Below are 17820 nucleotides of genomic sequence, written 5' to 3'. Positions count from 1 at the left end.
GTGATTAGAATAATCTACAGGCTAGAGAGGTGAATAGAGAGAAGCTCTCTGGTCCAAACCAAAATTGTTTTCCTGTTGATGAAGGAGAACAAATTGATTTGCATAAGATGCTTGGTGAGTTGAGAGTTCAGCTCACTGTTGGTGGGGGAAAGGAGAAAACATCTTTGTCTCAAACTACATTCAGACAAATTCAGAAAAGTTCTAAAAACCTTTTTTTGTTTGTTCATACTTTATTTTCAATATTTGCAGTTCTGTATAAGCCAATTGTACACAATACTGTAGCTTCTCAAAATACTTAAATTGAGGAAGGTAGCAGTTAGTTCAGCCATTACTAATCAACCAGTCTAGCCAGCGTAAAGATTGCTACATTATCATTCACAAACGACACGCTCAGATGTCAACTATTAACAGGATATGAGAGAAAGCTTTTAAAACCCAGGCTCATTTGAAACGATCACAACGCTGGATGACTGTCTGCTTGCAGGACCAGTTTTCTATGGCAGTGAGAGAAGTTCGGTTTGTTCTGAGGTATATTCTGCTTGTAGGTGTAGTGGCAGCTTTCCTACCACCTCCTACCCAACGTAGCCAAGTTCCCAGCATGCAATTCATCTGTTTATTATAAAGTGCTTTATTTCAAATGAAGGTTAAAAAAAACAGCATTTTGGGCAATAATAGTCCGGCCGATAACTACTGTTTGTTGTATTCTAAAAAGCTAACGAAACGCTAGCCACTAAAAACATGAATAAAATAAAAAAGAATCCAAGCACCTGTTGTGCTCTTTTAAGTTTGTGTAACTTGGATTGACATGACTGTGTTTCTTCAGAGGGCTTGTTCAGAGTCCAAACCTCTAGAGGACCTATGCTACCACGCACCTTGCAACAGAGTCCACCCCCCTCTTCCACAAGCTTGAATCCATCCTAGAAACCGCTACACCTCATCTGATACATTAGAATCAACACTGACTGGCAGTCCACTTAACAATCTGTCTCTTATCCCTTCTCCTCACCGCTCATCTCTTCATGAAGAAAATCACTTGCAAAAACACTTCATGCCACTTCCAATCAGCTGTCCCCCTGGCTACTGTGCGCCACCCAACTCGACCTCCTACCCCGGACTCGGAGTGCGTTGATCTGGATGAGATCAAACCACGTTGCGCTGGTCTACATGCTGGTGTGATGGAAGAGTCCCACAACCCCCTGGCTCAACTGACCAACGGAACCTCACAAAGCAATAGAGGTGTGTGGGGGGACAGCTAACAACTGCCAAATTCGACATTCTGTGTTCCACCTCTGCCACCCCGATGCAGTGTGTAAACTTTCATTGTGAGGGAGGAGGGTGGTGGAGGGGGGGGGGAGGTCCGTGTGCAGTTCAGGGGAGCAGCCTCAGATCTCTGCATTTACATGGGGTGGGGGAGGGGGGGGTGGGCGAGAGAGGGGGGGTGGGGGCGAGAGGGGGGGGGCGAGAGGGGGGAGAGAGGGGGGGGGGGTGAGAGAGGGGGGGGGTGGGGGCGAGAGGGGGGGGGGGCGAGAGAGGGGGGGGGTGGGGGCGAGAGAGGGGGGGTGGGTGGGGCGAGTAGTTAGTATGAGAAGGCGCGTGCGTCTACGTCTGTTGGTAGTTATGTCAGTTTTGGTGGTCATGGCATGTTCGTGTGTCGCTGTTTTGTGTGTTTTGTTTGTTCAGCTCATGCAGCTCATGTAACATCTGCATGTAACATCCTGCCTGTGTTACGTGTATAGGAGGTTTGCTGTGTGCTTGTGTGTGTCTGTGTAACAGGAATGTCCGTTGCAGTGTGCGTGTGTGTGTGTGTGTTATATCTCTGTGTTATACATCTGTGTGGTGCGTGTGCGCGGGCGGGCGTGCGAGCATGGCCAATCCCCGCTCACTCAGTCAATAGTTTGATCTCGTTGGCGAGGATGGTGTTGAAATTGTAGGCGGGGTCGGGGAGGTCGGGGAGGGCAGAGCCGGCGGCCTGGCGCGGGGAGGACTCGGCCAGCTCGGGGTCGCTCTCGGAGGAGGTGGAGCCCACGCTCATGTTGCACGCCGCCTCGGGCAGGACGCCCGCGCCGCTGGGCGCCGGGCACACGGCACACACCTCCGGCTCGCTGCTGGTCTCGCTGGTGCTGGACACCACCGACAGCAGGGACATCTTGCGCGTGAGGCGGCTGGGCAGCAGCGAGAGGGCGTAGTCGGCCACGATGCCGGCCACGTCCATGCCGCAGGCCTGGTCGAAGGCGATGAAGCCCACGTTGGCGTTGGCCTCGCACACCACGAAGGAGCCGTCGTTCAGCTGCAGCAGGTCGATGCCGCACACGTCCATGCCCAGGATGTTGGAGACCTGAACGGCCAGCTGTTTGCCCTGCTCGCTCAGAGGGCACATCATGCCAACGCCGCCTGGGGGGGCAGAGGGAGGCCGTCAACACACACACACACACACACACACACACACACGCTCAAACAGCCATTCCTCTTCATGCTTAAATGTTCTATAAAATGAAATCCTGATGTCACTGTTAGATGAGTGATACATCATTAATATATACCCTTTTATGATAATAAAACCGTTCAAATCGACCTCTGCACATGTGCCAAAGCCATTTCCTTCCAGTTGATTTTCTCCCAATTTAAAATCGCTCGAGTAACGTGATACAACTGTGGTGGTGGTAAGGCAGCCTCAGAGAGGCTAACGAGGATCTGCGCTCCTGCCAGCCCTCCACAGCATCATGCCAAACACCATGTGACACTTGTCACATCATGGCGGAACAAATCAAAAGCCAGTGTCCCCAAAATGTCACAGTGCATGATCGTGCCGGCGTGCCCTGACACGGCAGACGCTACGACAGTGGTCAGACAGCGGGAAAGCAGCGTCTGGAAATGTCCTGAAATGACACTGAGGTGGATGGAGGGACAGGCCGTTGCCAGACAGTGCCCCAACTCCTGACGCCCCAACTCCCACTGCCCCAGCGCCCCAACTCCCACTGCCCCAGCGCCCCAACTCCCACTGCCCCAGCGCCCCAACTCCCACTGCCCCAGCGCCCCAACTCCCACTGCCCCAGCGCCCCAACTCCTGACGCCCCAACTCCCACTGCCCCAACTCCTGACGCCCCAACTCCTGACGCCCCAACTCCCACTGCCCCAGTGCCCCAACTCCTGACGCCCCAACTCCCACTGCCCAAGCTCCCACTGCCCCAGCGCCTGTCTTACCCAGGGAGCAGTTGCTCTGCATGCGTCCGTCGGTGGAGCAGCGCAGCATGGAGCCAATGACCCGGCCCCCCACCAGCACCACCCGCACGTCACGGCCGTGGGACTCCTTGACGTACTCCTGGAACAGGTAGGGGGCGTCGTGGCGGATCAGGTGGCTCAGGTCCGACAGGTGGTGCTTGTCCCTGGCCAGGAACACCGCCTTACCTGGGGGGAGAAGGACGTCAGGACGGAATGAAAGAGGTAAGGAAAGAAGGAAGGAATAAAGGTATATCAAGAGGTGTAGGTGAAGAGGTATATCAAGGAAGCAACAAACAAATGGTCGGGTAAACAGGAAGAGGAGAAAAAAAAACAGGAGAGAACGAGTGACTCATTGGTTTCCACACCCCAGGATTGTGAAACGCAGCCAGGCGGTGAGACTGAATGAAACCTGGGCAGTTTGAGACTCCACATCTGCAGCACCAGCTGACTCACCCTTTCATCTCACCCCTTCATAGCCACCACAGAGATTCAGCACAGTCATCTCTCCTGCTCCTCCCCCTCCTCTTCCTGCTCCTCCCCCTCCTCCTCCTCCAGCTCCAACCCCCCCCTCTGCTGCCCCCTTCCTCCTCCCCCCCCCCCCCTCCTCCTCCTCCTGCCTAACAACGCTCTGGACACCGACTGCTTCTCGCACGGCTCGGAAAGAAATGCCTGTTTTAATTAGCACTGCGTCCTTGTGCTAAGAGGCACGTCCTGTGACCCTTCCACAGAACCAAGGAGGACCACGAGCACCTCACTGGTGTGTGTGTGTGTGTGTGTGTGTGTGGGGACTGGCTGCCTACTTCAGTATGTGGCGGAGGTTGTGCGTGCAACGGGACAGTAAATAATGACACAGCACTGCCAGTCTCACAGGACTACCGTGTATGTAACATCTCCACTGATTATCCCAGCTCTACCTGTCTCACAGCCCTCCCTCCCTGTGTCACAGGACTACAGCCTGTCTCACAACTCCACTGTGTGTCACAGCTCCCTGTCTCACAACCCTCCATGTCACCAGGCTACACAACACCTCAGGAAGCTCGATGTCACACAAATATAATATAAAATCGTTCAGACGCCAACTATCAAGGGTTCTGACTGAAAGTTTTTTTAGCTTTCGCACGACAAACGTTATGTGCCGGGAATGTATTAACATTTTCCGTAGAAAATAGTCATGTTTCTGCCATGTTAACGGTTGCTTGGTACCGGAAGAAAAAAATAGCTTGTCTACAGCCTTGATCAACGGCTGTTGATCCTCCAGCAAGTCTTTGTATTGCTGGTCTACCCTGCCCTCTGGCCTGCCTCCATTGTTTCCCACAGACACAATGAGATGGCCGGAGACGGCCAATCAGAAGGGTAGGACGAGCGGTCAGCTGACCTCAAGGAAGCACCAGAGCCTCGAAACACTTCTGTGACACAAGCGAATCAGAGCCCAGAGGAGCGAGAGCAGGTCTTGAACGGGCCTGGATGAGTCAGTAGCAGGGGACGGTGGAAGACGGGCCTGAACAGGGGACAGATGTGACGCAGCGCTGCAGGATGCGGGTCTGCTGTCTTCTGACCACACGACACTTCTAATCACTTGACACCACGCTGGGGAATGTGTGACCAGGGTGGGCCTGGCTGGCACTGGGGAAGCAGATTGCTGGGACGAGGGGGTGAGGGGGGGTTCTGAGGAGGAGAGGCATGTATTTGGGGATGAACTGCTAGGGGACGAGGGGTTGGGAGGCAGGGTGGGTTGGAGGCAGGGTGGGTTGGGAGGCAGGGTGGGTTGGGAGGCAGGGTGGGTTGGGGGGCAGGGTGGGTTGGGGGGCAGGGTGGGTTGGGGAATGACTGACCTCGGTGGCCGCGTGCGTTCTTCACCACCACGGGGTAGCCCAGCGGCTCCGCCTCATCGATCATCTTGCGGAAGTTCTCGTGGCCTCCTGTGAAGAGCAAACACAGACACACAGTGAGACGGAGGTGTGAGGCATGGGTGTGAGGCAGGGGTGTGAGGCATGGATGTGAGGCAGGGGTGTGAGGCAGCAGGGTGAGACAGCTATGAGACGTTCTTCACATAACGAAGACGCCGGCTCCCGCTACAGTTTGCTGTCGACTCAAAAATGACTTTACCAACCGCCGAACCCACTGTCTCCAGGAGGGGAGAGCCACTGTCTCCAGGAGGGGAGACCCACTGTCTCCAGGAGGGGAGAGCCACTGTCTCCAGGAGGGGAGAGCCCTCTGCACTCCTCCTGGGTCCAGCTTATTCTAACTCAGTCTTTTCTGCTTTGTGTTCCCCTCCTCATCTTCCCAGAGCCTTTAGGTTGGTTATCGGTGCCGATCGATCTATCCATCCATCCATCCATATCCATATCCATATCTATATCTATATCTATATCTATATCTATATATATATATATATATATATATATATATATATATATATATATATATATATATATATATATATATATATATATATATATATATATATATATATATATATATATATATATATATATAAATACATTTCTCGTATGAAAAAGGCCAAGCAAGTTGTATTGGAAGTGTGAAATGTGTGGGGGGAAATCCCATGAAGCCTTCTGACCCTTCATGACACAGTTGTTGATTAAAAACTGCTGTTTCTGATTTTTTTTTTTAAGCCTTATCCATATAACATCTAGCACACGTGATCCACATGACCACTGTGAACTTCCATACGTGGGAACAGGCTTCATGTTCCCCTCTGAGGGTGACAGCTTCAGAACGTGTGGCTAATGCTGACCTCTCCTCGCTCTGATCTTCCTCTCTTTGGCTTTCTCTCTTTCTCTTCTCCTTGTCTGTTCCGTGCATATCGACAAGACCAGATGTGAGCTGGCAAACCAGATGACTTTTCCAAAAAGCACACGGCCGCACCAGTGTGTGTGTGTGTGAGGGGCGAGGAGAGGAGCACAGCACATGTCAGCCAGTCACGTCACTGCTTTCTGCAAGGGGAGGAGAGGGAGGAGGAGGAGGAGAGGGAGGAGGAGGAGGAGGAGGGAGGAGAGCAATGGGGGACTCTTTTATTCCTAAAGTCATGGAGGGAGGGAGAGAGAGAGGGGGGAGAGAGAGAGAGGGGGGGGGGGAGAGAGAAAGAGAATGAGGAAGGGAGGGAGAGCGGGGGTGGGGGGTTATGCTGGTTACGTAAGCGCTTTAGCCTGTCTGTGCACCGCATGGTCCTCTGAGCTGGGAGGAGAGTGGAATTTGGGACAAACCTTCCCCCCTCTCTCCCCCTCTCTCTCTCTGTCTCTCTCTCTCTCTCTCTCTCTCTCTGTCTGGCTGTCTCTCTCCCTCTCCACTCCTTTCCGAAACAACACTGGATTTCGCTGTGGCGCACAAAAACAAAAATACGCCATGGTAGCTGTCGACTCTGGTCTCGTCTTAACGAAAAAACAAAAACAGTGTGTGGTGGGCTGGCTCCAGGCTCCGAAGGCCCTGCGACCAGCCCAGCCTGCTGGGGCCCCGGGACCAGCACAGCCTGCAGCCTGGTCGACCCCGAGACCTCCCCGACCCCCTCCCAAGACCTGACCCTCCACGGAACACACGACCAGCGGAAAATACACAAAAAAAAATGATTAGGATTAGTTCGAGAGAGGATATCAGAAAAGCTGCTACTGGGATCAGAAGAACACACGCTCGTGTTGATGCATGTACAGGATAAACTATTGAATAACCGCTGTCTGACCGGCATCAAACTGTTGTCAACAACGGTAAAAACACTGCGACGTTAAGACAACGCAAGGCCGGCAAACGAACCAACCAACTTGGTCCCTGACTACTTATGGCCTCTGTGATACATACATACATACGTTATAAAAAGCTGGGAATGGCAGTTTGTCATTAAAAGGGAAACTTATGGCAACTTAAAGGGCATTAAATGTCAACACATCCACACAGGCCCTTCATAAAGTATTCAAAAGCAAGCACCAATAAAAACTGTGGGTAGCTTGTGGCTGTTGATACAGGAGTTAATTAATTCCTATGTGGGTCTTTCAGGGACAGCTTATGACTGACTGCATTATTATCTAGGGCCCCTGATAAGTCCTGAATAAAAGCCCTTTCGCCACTTCAATACTGCCACAGTAAGACCGCAGAGAGAGAAAGCTTCCCTATGGACGACACGCAGAAAGCCCTTCCTCATCGAGCTGTTGTCACGAGAACCACAGTGAGAACCACGGTCTGTACAGCAACTGTCACCTTGAAGAGCACAGCAGCCATAGCAGCCAGCAACAAACCCCAAACCAGAACAGAATCACCCCCCAACGTTTTTACATTTAGTGATTTAGCAGACGTTCTTATCCAGAGTGACTTACAGTAAGTACAAGTAAGGCAAGGCAAGTAGGGTGACGTGCTTTTTCAAGGCCGGGAATCGAACTGGCAACCTTCTGATTAATGGCCCGATTCCCTAGCCACTCAGCCATATGACTCGCTTTTTAGGGGGGGGGGGCCTGGTCTCAGGGGGGGCCTCACCGTAGGAGAAGGTGTCAGGAAGAGGGACCCCGTGCCCGGCCAGCTCCTGGAAGGTCCAGAACTTGTTGACGCAGTTGAGGATGGCCTGGGGCCGGTTGACCAGACGGCAGCCCATCTTCTCCAGGTGCCTCAGGACGGTGATGTCGCTGTCCGACTGCACCCACGGCGTGGGCACGCGCACCACCGCCACCTGGGGGTAGGAGGTCACCACCTCCTGCTCCACCCGCAGACCTGCAGGAAGGGATGGAGAGAGATATTTGATACAGAGCATGTGGACAATGCAAATGACCAAAGCATTCACCGAGTGTCCTGTGGCGGAAATGTGTCTATAATAAAAGGCTCACGAGTTCAGGAGTTGTATTTCTTTAGTTTTATTAAGCTTGCTTGCTAACACACAGACTTTAGCGAAAAGGCATCCACTGGGTTTTTTCCTCAGACAGGCCGAGGCTCTTTCCCGCCAAAATCTGAACATGTGACGGTCAGCATATCAAAGCCTCTGGCCTTGGACTCTACGCTCCGGGTGGGAAGGTGTGCTTAAGAACAAACTGCACTGTAATAATTTTGATTTATTTTGTTGATGTTGACCCTCGACTGGGGTTTCATACGTCGTCCATTTACAGGACAGCTTCACAAGGCCTTTATGAAACACTGTCAACGGATGCTTGTTTCAAGAAATATCTGAATAAAATTGGAAATACCACACGCCAATTCCCCAAATGCCACATGATTGAGCAGGAAGGCCGACGAGGCGGATCACCTCTTCTGATAAGTATCAACCTATTCATTATATTTTACCTAGAACTAATTAATAGCTAGCATGTTTCCTTAGCATTCCTTTTCATTACACTACCCGTAGACGTATGTGATGCTATGGGTTATGTGTAGGGATGGGACTTAACAGGAGTTTCCATGTTCGATTATTAGTTACGTTATTGAACAATTAATCGATTATTTGCTAAGGCATGACGTCACTCTCGACGCTGGCGGAAGCCTAATTATTTGACAATTTAGTTTTAACCTTTAACTACGCTACTTAATGTAAAACTATGAGCGTAGTTGACTGGTCATCAGACTGAACACAAATACACAAGAATAATAACAAAACATGTCTTAATGCCATATTAAATCGTTGTTTTAAACTGACAGTCGTGGCAACTTATTAGCAAGATGTAGGCCACAGCTACCTTACAGGCTAGCCTACTTTCGTTAGCTCGCTTGTCATCACACGTCCTCCTAGCTAGTGTAGCCTAAATGGTTTGCTGCTGTAGACCTCCGCTGGCATTTATATTTGTTAATTATATATTAGCGAGACGTTGAACTATGGTAAGTAAATTCAGCGTCACAGTAACTGCAGTAGACTTTATTTTTCCTTGAGAAATGGTCCCACACTGCACTTCTCCTAGCCCGCTTCATCTTTGCTTGTCTGCTGTGGAAGTCGCGCTCGCGCAAAATACTGGAAGATGTTGTTTTCATAATGGGCGGCAATACGATAACGATTATTCATTAGGCTTGGATTTTTATTCTAATGAATTCTTAACTCTCCTTCAACATCCACCTCCAAGGAACGCAGGCTGTCGACTTTTTGTCTCTCCTGACTTCCTTCTACCTGACACTGCTGAGAACACCGGCAATCATCCCCTCCTACCACTGCTACGCTGACGACACGCAGCTGTACCTGTCGTTCCCCCCGACCAATCCGGGGATCTCAGCTAGGATTGAGGCCTGCCTTACAGACATCTCCGCCTGGATGACCGAGCACCACCTCCAGCTCAACCTTGCCAAAACAGAACTTCTCATTATCCCAGCTAAACCCTCCATCTCCCACGACCTCTCAATCACCCTGGGATCTGCGACGATGACCCCTTCATCCTCAGCCAGGAACCTTGGGGTTACCATGGATGATGAGCTCTGCCTCACGGCCCACATTGCTGCGGTCTCCCGGTCGTGTATATTCACCCTCTACAACATCCAGAAGATCAGGAGATACTTGTCTGAGCACTCCACCCAGCTGCTAGTCCAAGCACTTTCCTCTCCAAGTTGGACTACTGCAACTCGCTGCTCACCAGTCTCCCAGCATGCGCAACCCGCCCTCTTCAGAGGATTCAGAACGCAGCGGCATGCCTGGTCTACAATCTAACCAGACGCTCCCACGTTACCCCGCTCCTCATCTCCCTCCACTGGCTACCCATCACGGCCCGCATCAGATTCAAGACCCTGGTACTGACCTTCTGAGCAGTGAACGGGACTGCACCCGACTACATCAAGTCTCTCCTGCAGCCTTACACTCCCGACCGCCACCTACAATCTTCTTCAGACAACCGCTTGGTGGTCCCACCGCTCAAGACCGCCTGGTCCCAACACAAGCTCTTCTCCTACCTGGCCCCCCAGTGGTGGAATCAACTCCCCACCTCCATCTGAGACACAGACTGTCTCTCCACCTTCAAGAGAAGCCTCAAGACGCACTTGTTCCGGGAGTACAACGGTACTTAGGAATGGTTTGCTTATCCCAATGCTAGTTTATTCAAGGATCACAATGACTCTTGCTTAGATACTTGATGCTCTTGTTGGTTAGTGGTAACTGATTTAAACTTTTGTATTCGCTGCGAAATATTCTATTTTAGTTCATCTTGTCTTAATTTTTACTGTTTGTTTTTCTACAGGTACACTTGCACTTAGAGATTCATGTTGTTTAATTGTAACTTGCTTAACTACATGCTCTTATGGTTCTTCCCTTTGGCACTTATTTTTTGGTTGTTCATAATGTGTGCTTCTTGTTTTGGCTACCCGCAATGCTTTGGGGCTATCTTGTTGTTATTATCAGTGACCTATGAACTCTGTAAAGCTCTCTCTTGGAAGTCGCTTTGGATAAAAGCGTCTGCTAAATAAATAAATGTAAATTGCCTAAATACTCCTCCACCCCCACCACACCCCACCCTGGGGGGGGGGGGGCAGAGAGCAGGCATGGGGCCTTCCACAGTTACCCTGCTGACATCACTCCGTCATTTGGACCTGCTCCTGCCAGGCACGCTCCCTCACACCAGCACACACGCGGCCCTGCCGAGGGCTCCGCCCCCTTGTTAGAGGAGGGGGTCAAGGCCCCCGGGCAGGCTACTGCTAGGCAGACTGCTCACTAATAACAGGCTCACAGATCGCTAAGCAGGATGGTTTGAGAAATGTATGACACAGAACCTGCTCATTTTGAACCCAAAGGAGATGGGGGTTTAAATACATCTCCGGTATTCCTAAGAGGCCAGCACACGCACACGCACACACACACGCGCACACACACACACAAACACAAAAAAGCAAGAGGACGGCCACCAGAATCTAGCCAGACAGCTTATTTTCGTACATGACTTCTGAGGTTTCCCCTGGTTTTCGCTCCAGACTGTACCTTCCAAGTGTAGGCGGCAGATAACCTTAAAATATTCAGCACATTCTCGACATTTGCTATGCTGATGTAACTCTACAGCTAGCTGGCCCCTTAGCAATTTGGACCAGCTCCTACCAGCCTGTTGACCAGCCATTTTACGGCAGGGGAACACCCAAGTGTTAGCAGAGAGGCACATAATGGTGGCACCGAGAGACAACGCGCTAAAGAAAGAGAGGAGGGGTGCACACGACGAAGAAGGGATGGAGGGGAAGAAAGAGGAGGTGTGCTCAGTTAGGATCTGAGCCAGGGGGCTGTGGCCCAGCCGCTCTGCATGGAGAGACAGATGGGGTGATGATGGGATGAGGAGAGGGGGAGGAGGAGAGAGGGAGGGAGGGGGGGGGGGAGGAGGGAGGGAGGTAAGGGAGGGAGGGGAGGAGGGAGGGAGAGCTGTCACTGACGCAGCACTCTTTGCTCTGCCACTCCGTGACCCGTTGTTCAGCCATCTTAAGATCTGCTCGTGGAGACGACGGCTCCCGTGTCCGAGGCAGAGCGGGCCGGAGTGCGCTCAGCACACGCTCAGCACACGCAACGAGAGCAAGGTGCCGTTTCAGACTCGAGTGATGCTGTGGGAGGACAGACACGGAAAGGAAAGACAATAGGAGAGAGAGGAGGGGGGGAGGGAGGGGGTGCTGCTTGTTTTGAGTCACAGCGCCTGGAGACGCACGGCCTGCTGACAGCCACACAACCTCGCCCCCCCCCCTCTGTCTCCAAAAGAAACCAAACGCAGCCGGTGTCGTGGCCATGAATCCCCCCCCCCTCATCCCGTTCATGCCAGTGAGCGACCCTACTGTACGGCCTGACCTGCTTCTCTACAGACGCTCAACCCTTCAGGCCGCAGCAGAGGTCACCGGCACAAAACAGGAGGTCATGAACAGCCTGACGCGTTCTAGTTTCAGTTTGAGCCGGGAGCTATTTGAGATCCTGCTAAGATGCAGGTGCAGGTCCTGCTTAAACAGGAGGAAGGCTTGTGTGCTCATGGGCGGCTGAACTGTACACAAACGTGTGTGTGTGTGTGCGCGTGCGTGCGTGCTTGTGTGTGTGTTATTTTTGTTCTGGCTAACAGGGTCAGCAGGCCCCATAACTGCTGAGTGGGGGGACTCCCTCATTCTGTACATTCCTTTGTGACGTCACAATGCGGCTGGGCGGTGCCATGCGCCGGCCTGGCAGGGCCTGGGCCAGCGACACATCCTCTGGGCACAGAGGTGGGCGGGAAACACGACACAAAGGCTCCGGGGTTGTCCCGTCTGCGACGGGCGTGTAACGCACACAGTCACATGACTGAAAACGCACGTGACCTCGGCTGTGTAACGGTGCCTATCCAGGGATGGAGAGGGAGAGTGGGAAGGGGCTTTGGGAGGGGTGTGTGTGTGTGTGTGTTAACCTCCATGCACACAGTCACACACCATGTAAAAAGCACACAGGCAGACAGACAGACACCAGCTGCCATGTGCAGACGTGACGCGTCACACGGAGCAGAGCCACGCCCCTCGACCCCGGGCCAAGACATGGCAAGTCAAATCCAGAGCTCTCCTCCGGAGAGGACACGCAAGCGTCTCGGACGAGTGGGAGAAATGTCGGGAATTCATGCGTTCACTGAAATGCCTGGAATTCTCCTTCACCTCGGAGTGATCTAAGGAACCTTCTTTTCTCTGTGTGTGTGTGTGTGTGTGTATATATTCATCTCTGAAGTTACTGCGAACCCTCCTCGTCATCAGCTTTGTGGAGTAGTGCACATGTCAGCAAGCAGGAGTCTGGGCTGGAGAGGGCCAGCAGAGCCAGCTGAACCAGAGGAAGCCAGTCTTTGGCTGATGCAAGAACTAAAGAAATGTCCTTTTTTTTTTTTTAGGGGAGGAGGAGGAGAAAAAAAACAGGGATGGAGAAGGTGCATGATGTGAGGAGATGAGGGGGGGAAGAGAGAGGGCGAGAGAGAGAGAGTGCGAGGGCGAGAGAGAGAGGGAGAAAGAGAGAGAGAGAAAGAGAGGGGGTAGCTTGCGCATGCGAGACCAAACTAAACCAGATCTGTGCTTCAACACCTTGGGCTTTTCGAAACCTATGAAGTTCTAGTTTCGTCTAGTTCTGTCTGCAGGCATGTCAGGCCTTGTTGTTGCATCATCGTAACCTGTGAGGTCATGCGGTGTGTCACCTGGGAGCATTTAACAACACCTACAAATACAGAGCATCTTTTCCTCTGCTGGAGCCGACAACATAGAGGTCATAAAAAAAGATGACGCGCTTGCTACCCTTTTTCATAATCACCTTGGATGGCATTTTCAGTTGCGCTTCGGTGAAACCATGCAAATACTTTTTCCTCTCACTTGAGGACATACAAATGAGTTGTCATGACATGGCTGGCCTCTGTAAAGCACGAGGCTTTCACAAACAGCTGGCCCGCTGCTTCACACACACTCACAGGACTGGAGGAAGTCTGGAGTTGAAAGCATACCTCTAGGTGATTTCACCCATCAGCAGATTCACGGGGCATTGGTAGCTATGAAACAACAATCAGGTGACAATCCACTCGCTAGAACCTAGAATTGCTTGCGTTATTTAAGGATGTCTAATATGGCTAATATGGTTCCCCCCCCCCTTTATTTACTCAATAAAATGTCTACAATTCACTATTAAGTAACAGTGAAGCTTACACTCAGATATATTAAAAAAGGTTTTTTGCACGCTTATTCCAGTAATCTGTTTTGGGTCTTGCCAGTGATGAACAGAGATAAACAATAACCTGCTCAACGGGTCGGTGCTCAGATTAGGATTACGGGAATCTAGCCAAAACCAGATCACGCCTTCAGCTAATGTACCCCAATTGTTCCACGGTCACATGACCAAAACGTCACTCAGAGCTCCGCTTGGTGTTCCTGTGCTGGGTCTGGGTCACGCAGAATAACAGGCAGGTGTTGCATTCCACATCAGTGGATGAAGCGTGGGCCTGTAGCAGCAGACGACACGAGGAGAGCCAACAGAATTCGACATTGTGGCACTTCCTGTGATCTGAGTTTAGGCCTCGGCAACATGAAAAATCCCCCCCAGGCCGATCACTGGGCTGGGCCTCTGACATCTCAGTTCTCCCTCCCCCCCCCCCCCCCCAAAAGAAGAGTGCATCGCGTCCTGTCCTCGTACCGCCTATCTTCATACTGCCCTGCGTCTGAGCGTGCATTTTCAACGACGCTTCGTTTGAACTGGATCCGAACCTCCGCGGGCTCCAAGGGATGTGGCACAAACTAAAACGGACACTTGATGTGATTTTGTGGTCGTTTTGGGGACCGCGTCGACTGTGCCCCTTCGCAGTAGAAAGTAATATGTTCCCAGCATGTGTGTGTGTGTGTGCGCGTGTGTGTGTGTGTATCCGTGTCCATATTAGCTCCACTAAATCAGGAGAGTCTTAAGTCTGTGGTCAAGCTGTCCTGTAGCTGTTAATCCGTGATGGCTCTCTAGTCTGCATTGACGTCTAGATCCAGAGTCAGTCAAGCCTACAGCCAGCCCTGTTTTAGTTGAGGGCAACTCCTCTACAGGTCCAGACAAATGTCTACCTCGCTAGCTATCTAGGCCATACCCTCTCCTCCTCTTCCTCCACTGGGTACGTCTCAACTCTTTCTGGAGTACGGCGGCGCCTGTGGCCAGTTACTGTGTGGCTATTCGACTTGATACTTTAAAGTATAGGTCAAAGGAGACAGGTGCCAGCTCCTAAGATGTGCAATGAGTCATAGAGCAAAGAGCTCGAAAAAAAAGTCCACTGTGATGTGTAACAATTTACATTCTTAATTAGTCTGAAATATAAATAAATGTATATATATATATATTTTTTTTTTTTACGTAAATATCCTTTCAGAGTCTATCATTTGAACCAATGGGAGTACAATATGAGGGTTATGGTGCTGTAAGTGCTGCCAATTTCACTTCCAAGTGTTCATGAGACATCTTATTAATATCCTACAGACTGCGCTAATTGAGACCGTCCCTGTTACCTAGAACCCCCCACCTTCTACCACTCCCACAGCCTCGCTGAGTGAAACGGCCCCTGCTCGCATCTCACGATGAAATTCCATGATCCCTGCCCTCTGTGACTCTAGTCTTGTCACTGGGTTATATTTATACATGTCTAACCTGTTTGAATAAAAGTTGAAGGAAAAAACATCACACCAAAAGCCAACATGGTACTAGTGGCTTAATAATAATCATCATGATAACAGAACAGAAGGCAGTGGTCCACACGTACTCAAACTGATAATGACGCGATGAGGAAATAAATAAATAATTAACAGCTAAAACAAGAGGACCAATTCGTCGATGTAATAGCGGGCGTTGGATATGTAGCTAAGATATGTAGACTACGATGTTCGATATCTTTTCGTCACGATAAGTCGTGTCACTTAGCTAACTTCCTTCAACATGAAGCCACAACAATTCCATGGCGCTGTCTCTCATCATGTAATCTAGCCTGTTTAGGCTAACTTGCTAGCCATCCATGCCTCATTTAGGCTCAAGTAGACATGAACATTAGCTAGATAACGTTTTGAGATAACCTAACCTCATTTAAATTACATTTCCATATCGAACATTTCACAACAAAGCCAGCGCAATAACTCACAATTTGCAAGTGTTGGTTTTAGCCAGTAACTGACTTAGACCGGAGACAACCTGGAAACTGGGTTAGGCGGTCACCGTTAGAGCTAAGCTATTAGCTAGCTACCTAGCCAAATACGCTAAGCTACCTCCTGCAATGGTGCCAAACAATACCCGCGTTCGTAGGCAACCGTGACTACCCGTGTTCGTGGTGAATTACACTGTATGAATTTCAAATGAAGTCAACTATTTTAGTCCAATTCCCCACAGTACAATGTCTTGTTAATTACAGAAAACAACTTTAAATGCCGGTATGTAGTTATACTTGCCTAATTGTCCATCGCTGATGGTGAGCACAATTTGGTCCATGAGAAGAGAGCGGAATTCAACATCATCTTCGGCGCAGCGCTGTTTCAGTGCACGAAGGATTTGGACTTGAGGATACTCCTGGTGGATGCGCCGGTCGGTCACAAACCAAACCCGAGAACACATTTTATCGAATTTGGTGGTGTTGATTTAGAATTGGAGTGAATACACAGGCTGTGGGTGAGGGGGCGGCGGGCGTGCGAGAGCGCGGGATCGGGCGACGGGAATAACCGAATGGCACAAAGATGCACACACAATGGAGTGCAGCTACACGAACAACTATAATGTGGCTGAGGGTAGCAAGACCACGTAGATCGGTTGTTCGCAGCTATAGTGAAACCGAATCGATTAATTCGTCGTCCCTCTTGTTTCCCCTCATTGGCAGGCAGTTAGTACCGGTCTCATCCGATTCAAGATCCCACTGAATGACTACTGTCTAAATTGATCTGAAATGGCTTCACTGCCAATAACTTGGGAGCAGAGAGGCTAAGATTTGCTAGCTAGCTCCTTACTTTTGCCCGTTTGGGGCAAACAAAGCTCCTGCGATTGCGTCTCAAATCCTCCACTCGATGAATCCCTGTTTCAATTAAGTTATCCGAGGAACACGGCAGTCAGTACGACTGTATAAAACCACAAAAATGTGGTATCTAGTTATAGCCGAGGTAAATAGCTGGTCAACGTCTGTCCGGTCTATTCTGTTGGCTGCTATCCACAGTGTCGGTGCTGAAAGGTGCACGCTTATTCCCAGTTCTGCGTCTTTCTCCTAGCACGCGCTCCGTTTACAACTCTTCTTCTCCGCGTTCTCAGACAATAGATGGCCAATCGTATTCAAGGTTTTGCTACCTTATCGACCAATGGCAGTTTGTAACCCAACGAACACAGACACGTCTACCGTACCTTATTGACCAATCAGGATGACGAAGGTGTGGAGGCTCGCAGGGCGCTGTGAGCCAATCAGGATGCTTAAATAGGCGTAGGGTTGTGTCCAACGAGAGCGCGCGGATGCTGTGATTCAGTGCATGACAAAGATGCAGCAGAGAAAGGGGTGCGCGAGTCCGCGCATCACACGAACCGGTTCAGACCGGGTACAGGGAGGTTTGTTGAATACCAACGCCTGTCTCCATGATGAAATGGCAGTCAGGATCTAACATTGCCTCTACAATCGGATGTTATGGTCATATGCCAGCCATTGTGATCTCGCTTTTCATTTTCTGTATATCACTCCCGGATGTCGTTGCCAAAACAACTAGTTTGTTTTGCGATCTCAATAAGAGGGCCCTGTGTCTTGCCATGCCGGTTTATGCTAGGCTACCCCCCCCCCCCCCCCCCCCACCCTTCCACCCCACACTCGCGCTACAATTTTTTTCTCTCTTTTAATAAACGGAAATAAATGTACAATATACGGTTATTTATTAATCTGACAGGAAGCCTTATTCTGTATCAGGCTGTTGAACGGCTGTGCATCACATATGTGATCGTCATGGGCGAAATTATGCCATCTCAATGACCCACTTCTGAGGAGGGGGGGAGACGGTTGGTCTGTTAGTAGAATATTTACTATGGATACAAGCATAACTGCTCCGTAGGTCTGTATTTAATTTACAGGATCAACACAAATAGCCCAAGGACTCTTTATGTGCTCTACGTCCAACATACCGTGTTATGCTGATTCACTTTTTAACTGATATATTTTTCTCATCACTTGTTACTATAACCTTGAAAATAAATAACGTTTGACTTTGGGGTTTACA

At 50.5% G+C, this 17820-nt stretch overlaps 1 protein-coding gene across 1 annotated transcript; it reads right to left on the bottom strand.

Moving 5' to 3' along the window:
- Positions 1 to 1564: 1564 nt before the first annotated feature.
- On the bottom strand, positions 1565 to 16970 carry rimkla (ribosomal modification protein rimK like family member A). Its single transcript, XM_084680442.1, has 5 exons — positions 16033 to 16970; positions 7702 to 7932; positions 5052 to 5138; positions 3202 to 3405; positions 1565 to 2391 (listed from the first exon to the last, which is right to left on the bottom strand). Exons 1-5 carry the CDS (start codon positions 16193 to 16195, stop codon positions 1880 to 1882), a joined length of 1197 nt encoding a protein of 398 aa, XP_084536568.1. The 5' UTR covers positions 16196 to 16970; the 3' UTR covers positions 1565 to 1879.
- Between the last annotated feature and the right edge of the window lie 850 nt (positions 16971 to 17820).

Source organism: Hypomesus nipponensis, chromosome 18 (genome assembly GCF_054491055.1).
Source record: "Hypomesus nipponensis isolate SF chromosome 18, ASM5449105v1, whole genome shotgun sequence".
In the NCBI taxonomy this organism is placed as follows: Eukaryota; Metazoa; Chordata; class Actinopteri; order Osmeriformes; family Osmeridae; genus Hypomesus; species Hypomesus nipponensis.
Note: the sequence above shows the minus strand (reverse complement) of the source record. Positions and strands in the feature narration are given on the sequence as shown.